General features: G+C 44.4%; 1 protein-coding gene across 1 annotated transcript in view; it reads left to right on the forward strand.

Moving 5' to 3' along the window:
• LOC144937573 (neuropeptide S receptor-like) overlaps positions 1–13,869 on the forward strand; it is a 47,136-nt gene extending 33,267 nt beyond the window's left edge. Inside the window, exon 9 of the mRNA XM_078864912.1 lies at positions 13,608–13,869. Within this exon, the coding sequence (XP_078721038.1) occupies positions 13,608–13,869 (262 nt within the window). The remainder of the gene's footprint in view (positions 1–13,607) is intronic.
• Positions 13,870–14,695: the final 826 nt, after the last annotated feature.

Raw genomic sequence — 14,695 nt, forward strand, 5'->3', positions numbered from 1 at the left:
GCAGGTATTATTGTTCAGGTGTGTCAAGTGGTGCAGTAACTACTCAAAAGTGTGGGCAGGATTTCGAGCAGGCTGACTGTAAAACAGCAAAACTTTGCCCATCGCTACGTTCTTGAAATGGCTGCAATTGGCAAATCCGCGATCCCCAAACTCAAATGGAAAAACTAGGATTTGGTTCTTGGTTTGAAATGCAACACTCCCTCCTTTTGTTTTATGTTACCCTACAACAGGAATTATTTACAACTAGCAGGAACCCGCGGAACTTCCGCGAGGATTTGGGCAATCCCTGATTTACGAAGGGGGTCTGTTCCGAAAACATACATACATACACTAACTTTCACACGCGCACACAAAGACAAAGATCCCCTGTATAACCTTAACAGGCTGTTGGGGCAAGTGCTGTTAGCGAGCAGCACATCTCAAGGCCGGAACGACACACAAGAGGGTTGGGTGGCCAGCTCCACGCCGAACCGCCTTTGTCTTCCGAGTGGCAATGTTTATACACCGCACCCGGTACGCATTTGAGGCTGAGTGGATATAAGTTATAGGGGATAATCGTCAGAGCTGTTAATGCACACACGTAAACTTTCACACCCCCCACATAGCCTTAACAGACTGTTGGGGCAAGTGCTATTCGCGAGTAGCACCTAATAAAGGGTGGCACGGCACACAAGAGGGTGGTGGGTGTCCAGCACCACCCCGGACCACCTTTGTCTCCCGAGTGGCGATGTTTATACACCGCACCAGGTGCTTATTTGATGCTGAGTCGACCTAGCGGAGGCCCATGAGTAGTTCAGATAATCGTCACTGGTGGTGCGCGGGTGCGCAAATGGAACTTGGGTCAGCAGGTTTTTAACGTAGCGTAGCGCAAACTGCTACACGACCGCTCCTGACGGGGAAAAAAAGATCCCTCGTGTAGCCTTAGCAGACTGTTAGTGCAAGTGCAGTTAGCGAGCAGCGCCTATGAAGGCTGGCCCGGTGCACGAGGGGGTGGGTGGCCAACACCACGCCCGGCCGCCTTTGTCTCCCTAGTGGCGATGTTTGCACACCACACTGGGTACGCATTTCAGGCTAAGTCGATCTACACAGGGAATAACTACACTATGGTCAGGACAGTGAACAGGCTGCCTGACCAACAACGCCGAGGAGGTGAAGATGGTGACGAAGACTCCTGTAGCACGACGGGTTCCACTCCAAACAGCAGCCGTGAACCTTGCTCGGGGTCCCCCTTTTATCCACCCAGCGTGGCCTTGCTCCACCCTCGGCCACGCCCCCCTTCTAGAACCTACCAAAAGGTTATCGCCCCACGTGTCCCCTCTGTTACCTTTGCCCCACTTCCCTCTCTCTGGCTTATCACATGACCCACTGGCAGGCAGGGCTGTTACAACAGCAGAATCCCTTCTCGGCCAGAAACCAGCGCTACGCGCCATAGTGACCCATTCCATGTCACTACACATACACAAAACACACACTCTCAACAAACACACTCCCACTGGTGACATAAGGACTAATTACAGCTGCTGGATTGCACCTCCAAACGAAATAGTTCCACGGTTAATTTCGCCAGTGTGAGTAGACGTTTGCAATTTGTATTGAAACAGCTTTTTTTCACGGAATTTGTTATCTCAGTATTGCCTTTAGTGGGACTTTCGTGCACTGAGTGTGTCGACGTACATTGAGTTGGACCAATGAACAGGCCTCAGGAACAGAACCCATTTGTAAGGCGAGAACTAGCCATAAAGTGTTTTGACGATAAATTGCAAATAATGTTGTATGGATAGGATGTCTCACCTTTATTTTGTTATCGGAAGTTTGTGTCCTCACGTTTACAGCCAATGTATATGTGAGGTAACGCTCAGCAAGCGGCCAGCCAGCCTGTGCGATGATGCTTTGTATCAAATTATGTTAATGAGCCCTGTCGCACACGCCGATTGGTTGCAGTGTGTGACGTCACCGCGACCAAGCAGCCAACCAGAGGGGCAGAATGTTACAGGAAAAACGTGTTTTCGCCTATTATTGTATTCTAGCAGGAAGTACCCAGCTTTGCCCGGGGGGGGAATACATATATGTATCTCTAAACTTGTCTTCTCTTAAAAAACATAACATATACATACACAAATATTAAGCTATTATAAAAGCCCGCTGTTCCGTTTCTCCATTTGTCCGGTCAACCAAATTATAAGAGCCTTACAGAAAGCCTGAATCAAAAAGTTATAGAAAGTGGAGGGTAAATAATTGATCTAAAAGGTTTCAAAAAATTGTCGATTCCCCCCCCTCTCCAAAAATGTTTTTACAGCCCCCCGACCTAATTTTTATTTTGTAGGCATATATACCTACACACCCTACATACAATAGTCAGTAGTATCTAGTAACTCTACAGTAGTATCTACTGACTCTATAATAGTATATACTGACTCTATAGTAGTATCTACTGACTCTACAGTAGTAACTGCACACATTGGGGTTTTTTTTCTTTTTGGCATTTTTTACGCAAAGGAGAACCTCCCTCTCGTCCTCCGCGAGGCAAGCTCGATTGCGTTGCGAGGGGCAACCGCGAGTCGGCGTTTCTGCACATAAGCACATGCGTGCTTTGGCGTGAGCTCAGAGTGATCATTACGATCATCTTACATTGTTACAAAGTGTGATTTTATTAGTTTACATTAGACTAACGGCAAAAACAAATAGCGAGTTTTTTTTTTTGTCAGGGGGCTTAGTTTATTGTATCTGTGTACTTTGTTAATATGTAAACTCAACAGTTTGTCAGTTAAACGCGTTACAAGGATAGGCGTCCACACACAGACAGACAAAAATTATTTTATAGGTAAGAATAATAATTTAATAAGTAACATAAGATTCATATTTTTTATTGTTAATTTTTTATGGTAAATTTATAGAATTCATCACTGATAGGCAGACTTTCCTTGCAGTTCAGGGAGAAGAGAATGCCGCTTTCGTATTTTGTCCCACAAGCATGGCGCAATGGTGGATGCTCAATTAGGCTGCAGCAATGTTAAAATACTGTAATAACAATCTATTAACGTTCTGACTTTTTTCCCTTCAAGTTAGTGTTCATGTCTACATGGGTTTGTGTAAATGTGTTATTTAACCTTTGATCCTTAGTTTAAACACTTAACGGTTTGATTTTTATTATTTCCCTTCTACGTGACTTTACTTAACGGTTTGGTTTGTATATTATTAAAATTCTCAGTTTTAAATTAGTTTTCATCCGTTTCTTTTGCTAATTAATTAGCATATATATTTGTGTGTTTGTATGCGTGTCTGTTTCAGATTTTCTGTAGTTGTGTGTTGCGTGCATGTTCATGTGTGTCATTTAATGCGGAATACTATATACTGCTGTTCTGTATAGTTGGATGCTGATGGATAAAGTAGAACATGACGTGCAGTATATTGCACAGTAGTGTTTGATAAATGTTGCAGTCTGGTGCAATTTGCTGTGTGTAGTGTATTATGTATTCTATGGTGCAGTGTATGTACCTCCTGATTAGCACGGTTGGCTATATACAGTGTAAAAGAAGTTCAACTTACGTATGTGAGAGTGCAGTGTGAGGGTGCCTACAGTGAGGCAAACCTAAGTAAGTTGGAGTGAGTCTGAAGTGTGTGTGAGTGGGGGTGAGTGTTGAGGCGGAGCCAGGAGATTTAATCTTTACACTCGGGGCTCCTCCAGAAACAACGCAAAGCCACTACGGATGGCCACGTGGAATGTTCGAACGCTCACTGCGGAGGAGAGGCTACCACTCCTCTGTTGGGGGCTGGACCGGTACCACCTGGATCTCTGTGTCATTCAGGAGGTCCGGTGGACCAGCTTTGGCTCCTGCCACCATGAGGGGTGGACAGTCCTCTACTCGGGGCAGGAGACTGCCAAACAACAAGGTGTGGCTCTTCTTCTGAACAAAAGAATGAAGGGGGCGTGGGAGCGTGGTGGTAAGGTGTGAGAAGCTGTAAGCCCTAGGCTACTTTGGGCTCGCCTTCCCATCAACCGGAGGCGAGGAGTGGTGGTCATAGTTACTTATACCCCCACCAAAGACGAACATCCGTGGAGGGATGCAGGCAAGGCCGATGAGTCAGATGCCTTCTATGACCTGTCACAGGTTCTGGCTAAAGTGGCCCCTCGGGATAGAGTCATCTTGTTTGGTGACTTCAATGCCCGAGTTGGTCATGATGCTGGCACCTGGTCTGGAGTGATTGGAAGGCATGGGCCAGATCAGCTCAATAACAATGGTAGGAGGCTGCTAGATTTGTGTGCAGCCCATGGGCTTGTAATTACCAACACGCTGTTCCGGCATCTGCGCATCCACACAACATCATGGATGCATGCCGGGTCCAAGCAAGAACATCTGCTGAACTACATAGTGACGAACCAGCGGATGCGAGCCCATGTCCTTGACACCAGGACCTACCGTGGAGTTGATCTGCCCTCTGACCATCGACTAGTCATCTGTAAGATGTGCCTGCCATTCTTCCACTCCGGTGGTGGGTGTACACCCAGGACCCCATTCCAACCTAAGGTGGCCTGGTCTCAGCTGATGAAAGTTGCAAGCGAGAATTTAATCATCGCTTGCAGCTGGAGTTGGCATCCTACCCCACTCCTCCTGATGTCGAGGGTAAATGGGCGAGGTTTAGGACTGTGACTCATGCAGCTGCAATGGCTGGTTTGGGTATGCGGTCCAGACCTCCCCAGAGACCCTGGCTGACAGAGGAGGTGTTCAGGATGGTTGAGAAAAAGCGACAGGCCCACTCTAATCGTCTACAGCATCCTACGCCAGAGAATGAGGAGGCTTACCACAGCGTTCGCTCGGAGGTTTGGAGAGCCGTGTGGCGCTGCAAGGATGGGTGGTGGTCGCGGGTTGCTGAGGAGATGGAGTCTGCCTCAGTGGCCTGCGATCACAGATCCAATCTCCGACCCCCAGGAACAGGTTTGCAGATTTGCTGAGCATTTCTGTGAGGTCCTGGGGGAGGGGAAATCCCCCAGCCAGGGAAACAATGTGGCACGAAGTGGGGATGACCCTGCTTAGGGCTGCGGTGCCTCAAATATTGGAAGAAGAAGTCACCCCCTGTGAGTGGCTGGCTGAGGTGCCATCTGTTGAGGAAGTACTGAAGGCGATCCAGAGTCTGAGACCAGGAAAGGCACCGGGCAGAGATGATCTCCCAAGGGAAATGCTGAGGGAAGGTGGCGTTTGTGCACAGACTGCCCTACATGACATCATAACAACAGTCTGGACCACTGGACGGGTTCCGCAGGATTGGAAGGATGCCCGGGTGGTCCCCCTCTTTAAGAAGGGGGATTGCACAGACTGTAACAACTACAGGGGCATCTCACTCCTCAGTTTTGCCGGGAAAGGTCCTGGCAAGGATTATTCAACATCGCCTTACTAGGCACGCTGTGGAGAGGCTTGCGGAGCCCCAATGCGGTGTCAGGAAAGGGCGGTCCTGCACAGATGCCACATTTTCTGTCCGTCTGCTACAGCAGCGGTGTAGGGAATTCCAACAAGACCTACATCTCTGCTTTATTAACCTGGTTATGTCCTAGATTTGAAGTTTTCGTGACTGCAGTTTATTTTCTTTTATACCTACGTGACTTTACCGAAAGATCCAAAGAGTATGGTCATGTCATATGATACTATAAATAAGCCAGGGCTCTGAGTTATTCTTTATCCTTTTGGAATCCCAGACCATCTGCTGACAATCATTAAGGACCTTTATGATGGTGGGCAGGCCCGGGTAAAGTTGTGTGGTCAGGTGTCATAGCTATTTTCTGTCCACCTTCGGGTGCGGCAGGGATGTCCTCTGGCCCCTACACTTTAACATCTTCTTTGACCACATAGTTCGATAAGCTTTCCATGGATGTACCGGTGGAATGTCCATCTGGTATAGATACAATTGAGTCTGATCGATGTCTTGGCGCGGTCAAGGGACGGCTCCCTATTGGTCAAGCATATTATGTAATGTGAACTCCTCTAAATGGAACATCTGCTCCGGTTAGAAACATTCAGGCACCCTGGGTTTAACTAGGCTGGATTGTGTGAGGAGCTCACAAATCCTTGAAAGGTCTGGAGACATTGCCATCAGTGATCTCCTCCGGTCGCTCTACCGCTGATCCGCAGCCGCTCTCCCGCTGATGCGTAGCCGCTCTCTCCCGCAATTCTGCAACCCCTCTCCCGCTGCCCACGGGCTTCGTATCCAGGGTCCTGGATCCTGGGGCTGCCGGAGGGACGAATGTTCTGCCGTTCCCATCCTCCGATGACACTATAGGTGGGTTATTTTGTCACCCCACTCCTGACACCAGGAGTGGGAACAGGAGACAAGGTTTTTCAGAAGCACCTCCTTTATTAACGCCTCCAGGTTCACAGGTTCGGCCTTGCACTCTCCCTAGTCGCCTAGAGATTGCTAAATTAGAAGTTAGGTGTGAAATTTGACAAACAGAGACACACAGAGAGAGAAAACAAACTTACATCCTCCACACAGCTCTAATTTAGCAATCTCTGGAGAACGTACTCAACCAGGCTATACGTTAAATGTGTGTTAGCCGACTCTCTGCGTTGCATTACATTAGATATCCAAAAAATTGCTAAGTTTGTTTTCTCAAACTGCCTATTTCTCTTTCTAAAAATGTACCAGGCTCTCATAGGTTCATCGCTCTTTCTCTCCCCCGGCCACTTCTGGGTGGATTTCCACACAACTCTCTCTAAAATATACCAGGTTTGTTGGGTCTTTCTCTCCCCTTGCCGCCACGAGGTGGATTTCCACACAGCTCTAATTTAGCAATCTTAATATTAAAATAATAAAAAGGATATGTAGTATGGCCATGCCTGCGGCAGTCAATTTACATAAGGCAGTCGTCGAGTTCATGAATCTAATTAGTTCCTAAGACCCGTTCATAAGTCGAACAGTTCCTAAGTGGGACCACTAATGAATTGTATTTAAATGAAATGTGTTATGGTTCAACAGCAAAAATTAACCATTGTTAAACTCATAACTAGAAATATTGTACATTTGCATGTAACACTAAACAAATACTATATAGTAAATAAAACATAAAGTAACATTAAAAAAACAGTATTTATTTTCACTTACTTTGAGTCCTGATGCTAGCTTGTCATGGGAAGGAGGGCAATGAGTCACCATAATTGCACACACACGGGGCACCCTATATCAAACCAAACATTAAATAGGAATTATTTAGAACTAGCAGGAACCCACAGAACTTCCATGAGGATTTGGGCAGTCCCCGATTTACGAAGGGGGTCTGTTCCGAAGCCAACAAATACAAGTGCTGTTAGTGAGCACCTATGAAGGCCGGCAGGGCTCATGAGGGGACAGGTGGCACCCACCACGTCCGGCCGCCTTGTCTCCCCTGTGACGATATTTTTACACACCTCACCAGGCACTCATTTGAGGCTTAGTCGACCTAGAGGAGGCCCATGACTGGTTCAGATAATTGTCACTGGTGTTGGCCGTGAGCTGAAATCAAACACAGATCGCCGGGTTCGTAGCGCAGCGTGCTAACCGCTACACTACGGCTCCCCAAGCACACAGATGTAATAAGAGCCTATGTCCGGCTCACGTGGTGATCGGCTCTGCCGGTCCCGCTTTACAGCCAATGGGGGGAGAGCCTGGGAGCATGGCCTCGGCGTGATCACGGGATGTCAGCTAGGGTGATTGGTTCTGCTGGTCTTGGCCTCATTCAATGGGAAGACAAGTAAGGGGCGTGGTCCCGGGAGTTGATGGGGAATCTGGAACATTCGGCGCAGGCTATTAATCATTGGCTGGAGTGTGTTGCACACTCGAAATGAAGGACGTGGGCAGGTGCTCCAAATCGAGGGCAAGCACATTTATTTATTGTAGTTAATATTAATCTTGGGAAGAACAGCACCGTCACTCTGTCAAATGCAACAACACGTGTGTTACAACCAACCTTGCGCCCGAGTCGCCATTAACCATGTGACTGGTATATACGTACGGTTATTCATTAACCCTTTCTCTTAAACCCAATTCTACTACTGAAAACTATCTTTGTCTTTGACAATCACATTTGCACATCACTATTCGACTATTACTTTAATTCTAAGCTGTATGTCTATCTATACTATCCACTTATATCGGTATCTTACACCCATTATATGTACTGTATGTGTACAGTATACGTACTGTATATCACCATTGTACAGCTTACTACTTTACATGTGTTCTATTCTCAATAGCATTGCAAGTAGTCATATTCTGGGTACATGGGCATGGTTATAGACTAAACAGTATTAGAGTTAGAGAATTACAATGACAGTAACTAATTACAGTGCGTCATCCCTTTACAATGCACAGTGCTAAAACGCCTCTAATTGCATATATCACAAACGAACAATTCAAAGCAAAGGCTTAAAGTCTAGAACAAGTCTAGAACAAGTCTAGAACATGTCTAGAACATTTATATAACGATAAAAAACAACCTTTGGGTCCTTTACCTGTCAAATGCAACAACACGTGTGTTACAACCAGCCTTGCGCCCGAGTCGCCATTAACCATGTGACTGGTATATCCGCGTGGTCATTCAATAACCCTGCCAGCCACCTACAGGCCCGACTCAGTCATCACCTGCTGCTGTACACACTTGCATTGATGCACTGCACAGCACATCAGGACTTTCACAAAACCACACTTTACTCCCTTGCTGCACAAGGACATACTTAAAAGAGTGATCCATTCCTAATGTGCCACAAGTGTACCACGTGACCCAGGCGTTAAATAAGGGGAGAGATCAGAACGAAGAGAGAGAGGGGCCATGCGCGAGCGGGGCTCCAGGTGCCACGTGGCGGTGCGTCTCTTGTGGGCTGTCTGCCCGCTTCCCGTTGCCTGCCAGCAACGGGGGAGTGTTTGTGAACTGAAGAAGTGAAATAAAAGGACCGATTCCACAAGCCATCTCCAAGAGGTGTATTACACAAAGACACACACACACCAAACGACACCACTTCCCCCAACAGGCTGTTGGTGCAAGTGATGGGAGCGGTAGTGTAGCGAAATAATATTGGTCGTGAAAGCCTACGTGTTAAACTGACAATGCATATATTATCAGAACTTTTGTTTGTCTTCTTGGTTTTTTCGGTAAAGTCACGTAGAAGGGAAGTAATAAAATAATAAAAATAAAACATAATAAAATGCAACAATTCTCACGACGTTTCGGCCACAACGCAAGCAGCCGTCCTCAGGTGAAGAATGAGACACTTCAAGCTAGGAACTTACATATAAGCTGGGTTGGGGGTGGTAGAAGAGCGCCTTAACAAAAAGAATGTGCATATCAAGATGAGTTTAGCATATACATGGGAAATGCGCAAGGGGCGGGGGGGCTTCAAAGTCATACCATGCCCACGCACTATGCAGGATCAAGAGCACCAAAGGGGGGTGCAGGGATTAGCATTAACAAAGGAAAGGAATGCCAATGATATGTAGCTGCAGTAACTAAACAACACCGTAGAAAACTAAGGTATAAACTACATACAAAGACTAAAATATAAACTGCATAGCACCATCAGTATACTTACTATACTCTACAATAAGCTGAGTTACTAACGGCAAGTAATACATTACAATACTACGTCGTAAAAGTTATATAATATGCTTCCATCTAAACTTTATTCTCTTACATCAACCGAGCATATACCGTACTATATACTGCCATAGATAAACCCAACATTAAATTATATACTGTATTGCAATAAACCACATTTCAACATAACACTATGTATTATTCTACCTACCCTAATGTGTATCAAAATGGTTTATTACGTCCTTCCAATGATTGCTAAGCCAGAATCCATCTTCTCGATTAAAATTGTCTCTGTGTTTGTATATGTGGATCGCCTCATGAACGAATCTCTCATGATAGCCAGGTGGCTTGCAGAGAACCTCTGTCTTGGAGAAGTCAATGTCATGTGAGCCCACTGAGTTATAACAGTGATCTGCCACGGCTGAGGTGTTTGTCCTACCGTGTTTCAGGTCAGCTTTATGTTCACGGATGCGGTCCGAGACATGTCGTTTGGTTTGTCCAATGTAACTGCTACCACAGAGGCAACTTAGTTTGTAGACACCAGGGTGCTGTATGTCTGGAACCACATCTTTTACAGACGGTACCAGATCACGGATTTTATGTACTGTGTTGAATCGGACCTGGATCTTGTGTTTAATCAGGATTTTGGAGATCTTTTTTGTGACCCCAGCAATGTAAGGTAAGGTGATGGTCTTGAAAGGCTCCTCAACAGGATCCTTCTTGATGGTTGGAGAGATGGCATTGCGGATTGTGTAGTCGGAGTAACCATTAGCCTTAAGAGCTTGGCGTATGTGTTTGAGTTCACTGGAAATGTGTTCATGGTCGGATATGCATTGGGCTCTATGATATAGAGTCTTGATGAGGGAATTCTTCTGGGATGGATGGTGGTGGGAATTCGGTTTTAGATAAGCGTCCGTATGGGTGGATTTCCTGTAGACAGAGTGGCTCATTGAACCATCAGGTCTCCTTTTGATTAGGACATCCAAAAAGGGTAGCTTGCCATCTTTTTCGACTTCCATGGTGAATCTGATGGCTGGGTGTATGGAATTGATGTGGTCAAGAAATTGGTCTAGAGCAGGCCGGCCATGTGGCCAGATGACAAAAGTGTCGTCTACGTACCTCTTCCATAAGGTCGGGCGTAGAGTGGCAGTCTGGATGGCGTCCGTCTCTTTTGTTTGTATTCTGACCACACGTATTGTGGTTAATGCAGACATGATTCCTTGTAAAAAGGTCTCAGTTTTGTAGCCAGAAAAAAGGGGAAAAAGCCTATTATCATATTTTGGTACTGACAAAGGAGATCCCATGATGAAGATGCTCACCCGAGCTCTCATTGCTCTGATAGTGCATTGTCTTTGGGGTGCATGCATTTTGGCGTCCTCTGGTCTAACACCGTTTGAAACGAGGCTCAAAAGAAAGGTGTCTCTGGTGTGAACCAATCAGTTTCAAGGTCAATGCATATATTATCAGAGTATGTTTTAGTTTGCATTCAGACCACAAGCATTGTGGTTAATGCAGACATGATTCCTTGTAAAAGGTTTCAGTTTTGTTGCCAGAAAAAGGGGAAAACCCTATTCTTAAAAAAACCTGTTTTAAATCACATGCAAGCAAATATTTACGTATTCACGGCCACACGTTGCTGCACGGGTCACGTGAACCCATTTACGTATAACTACAAATTTTAAGATATGTATTCTAATTGTAATTCATGGGTGTAATGTGAGCATAAATATCAATAAAATCAATGCACTGGTACATCGTTACATTCGCTAAATGAATGAGTTAAATATCCGAGATCAGGACCATTATGAAACCATTATGAAACAAAATGAGGCTCTTCTGGTTACTGTTATTCATACTGTATTCAAGTATTTAACAGTTAACCCTTCATTGGGTTAGTTCGTGTAGGAATAATGTAAATTAGAGAGATTCACCCAACACCAACTGACAGCCAAACAAATAAAGATGTCACCTGGACATATGTGCCACTTGAAAATGCAAGCAAAATTTGACAATTAATATACATTTCACTGGAGATTACATTCAACATCATCAGATATTAACAAGAGCTCAGACCTCAGGCTAATGGGCTTCCTGATCTGCATCCTTAAATAGCTGCAATAATAACATTAAACAACTCTCCCCTTTTTATTTAATCTGCATCATTTGCAACAGCTTCTACAACTCATGAGTGTAAACCCATGCGATAAGACATGGGCCCATCACTTAATTCTCAATCCAAGACAGGCATGTGCATCCTGTAATGATGATATACCGACATATGAGCTGCTGCTGCTGCTGCTGTTGTCAAGGTTTATTAGGTGAATAATAGTAATTACTTGCTGTGGGGAATAGTTCATAAAAGAGTCGTCGTAAAGATAATTGTCTCAACTTGACTTTTTGTAGGAGGTAATGTAGTGTACATTTACATTCTCACAAGGAAAATACACACTTCACAGTAGATGAAACCCATGCTTAGAAATTAACAAAGGTATTGAGATTGGATATGGATGGTCAAAATGTGAATAGTCATGCACGATAAAACATGCTCACAAACAGTTGTGCTCATAGAGGAAGTGGCCTCTGGTCTAACACCGTTTGAGACGAGGCTCAGAAGAAAGCTGTCTCTGGTGTGGACCAATCAGTTGCAAAGACAATGTATATATTATCAGAGTATGTTTTTGGTTTGCATTCTGACCACAAGCATTGCGGTTCAGCAGTTCCACTGCTGGATTGTTTTTTTCCGACTGAGGACGACCGCTTGTGTTGCGATCGAAACGTTGTGAAATATTCTTTTTTGTTGTATGTTATTTTTATTACCGAAATAACTAAAGAGTACTTCTAAAAGGTTTTAGTTTGGTGTTTTAACATCTTAACACCTGTTTTGTTGCCAGAAAAAAAGGGAAAAAACCTATTCTCATATTTTGGTACTGGCAAAGGAGGTCCCCTGATGAAGAGGAAGTGTTTGATTAATGAATTTATCCAAAAAGTATATCTATTTTTAAATGTATGAAGTAACGAAATGGTATTTCATTCTCAGCTTGTTTACAAACATATATTTGAATCATTTGCTGTTAAGTCACTTTCACACCTGCAATATACATAAAATAATTCATGCACAACTGACTGCTGGCATATGATCAAATAACATGGTGCATACAGTATTTATGTGTATTTACTCTCATGTAATGACACGTGCCAACATAAATATTTAATTGGTGCCTTGAGCCAAAATTGTCCAGCATTTGAGTCATGTTTCTAATAGCAACAAGTACAGCCCATTCAGGACCAAATCGTTTGAAAATATGGAATGCGACATCAAGCTGAAGGGAAGGTGTATCAGCTGATTAATGTCAATGTAGTCTGGTATTGCAAAATTTCCGTCTAATAGCATATTTACAATTAATGTGAAATTTCTCTTTTTTTATGTTATTGAAATATGGCAATATTCCATCATAAACGTGACAAGGTCGAGTGGTCGTACAAACCCAGCAATCTGTATTTGATTTCCGACCACAGTGGAGCTTTCTGTATTATATACCTGCATCCTCTATTCCCCTCACATGTACCGACCCTTCCAGAAAGTGTTTCAGCAGGCCCAATGCGCCCACTTAAGAATAATTTCGTTTTTTTTCTTCATGACGTAGACTCAAATTGTGCAGGCATATGTAATATATTTTACAGCATGTAACTCATCTAAAACGCTGCATGCACATACATACGCAGTACGTACATTTAATGGTTTCAGATCTGGTCACAGCTCTTACAGGAGATAATCACATTGTGTCAAAAGTGTCTTCAATGGATTCACAAATAAGTTAATGGCACAACGGCGTGGCTTATATCCAGACCCAGTTGATGCCATCATTTCTGGAATCACTTGGCTTCCCATTCGGGTCTAAATTAAATGTTGACTGTAGCCGAGTGAGGACAATTTATGAAATATACCCAATAACAAATCCCTCTTATTTTTCACACTGACTGTTGGGAGTGGAAATGCATGTATGTGATTCTGTAACTGTCATTTTCCATCACCATTCTCTTGTACACACAGGTTGGGGATAAAGACATCGTGGATGTTTCCCGTGCGTCTGCGGAAGCGCCAGCATGACCTTCGGTGTCTGGACCGTCGTAATTGCTCCACACACATTCCAAGGGTGTCCACAAGCCCAGGCAGGCAAGATGCTTGGAGGCACAACGATGCCACCGAAATCTCCTCATCGGACATCATTCTCACATTCGTATCTGAGACGACATCTATCAAACAGCAGTCAGCACATGCTGTACTGCACAGAGAAAACGTTTGTGTGCAATAAGAGGTTCTTTTGTGGCCTTTTTAGCTGTTGTGATAACACGTGCCTGTGCATTTCTGATTTCAACCTTTCACACGCTGTACTCGACATGGCATTAGTAGCTTTGGCCATAGCATGTTAACCTTCATGGACCTAAACGTCGATATAAACTTTGCATTGTGATTTACGTTTTCTATTTGTGACAACTCGACGTAAACTTAAGAGGGGAAAATACTCTCATAATTATTATCGTAATATGTACGTAGCATATTTTCACTATATTATGTAATTTAGTGCTGTTGTCAGTGTTTAACAATTGGAGAGACGGGTTCATTAAGTCCTAGCTGGTGGACCATTCAGCCCATTGTCGCTCAAGGCCCAATGGCTGTCCTATAACTGGACTGGTCTTTGCCCACATGAAATAATGACGATTCCATGAACGCACGACATCATATTGATATTAATTACACCCAATGTCAGAATATTTTGTTTTCACATCCTAAAAGTATTACAGTCAAATTATGATAATACGGTTAAACGTTTTCTATCCACGAGTTCTGGATTCGCGAGTTTCGCATATCCGCGAGTTGCGAAATGCATATGAATTCCCTAGTCGCGACCCGTCGGACTCCAGCGTTCGCGAGTGTACCGTACCAGACCACTTCCACCGGGGAGGTGTGGGCAAAAATTTACATTGGGAGCTGCGAAGACGAGGCACGCCTCCTAAGCTGCCCACGTAAGTCCTCAGTCTCGTAGTAATCCCGCTCTGAACTCGCTACTGTATTGTTTTTTTTACTTTATACGTACTTGCAGTCAACTCGTTTATACATTTTGGTGTAAACGAGTCGAT

The sequence above is a fragment of the Lampetra fluviatilis genome, chromosome 1, assembly GCF_964198595.1.
Source record: "Lampetra fluviatilis chromosome 1, kcLamFluv1.1, whole genome shotgun sequence".
Classification (NCBI taxonomy): Eukaryota; Metazoa; Chordata; class Hyperoartia; order Petromyzontiformes; family Petromyzontidae; genus Lampetra; species Lampetra fluviatilis.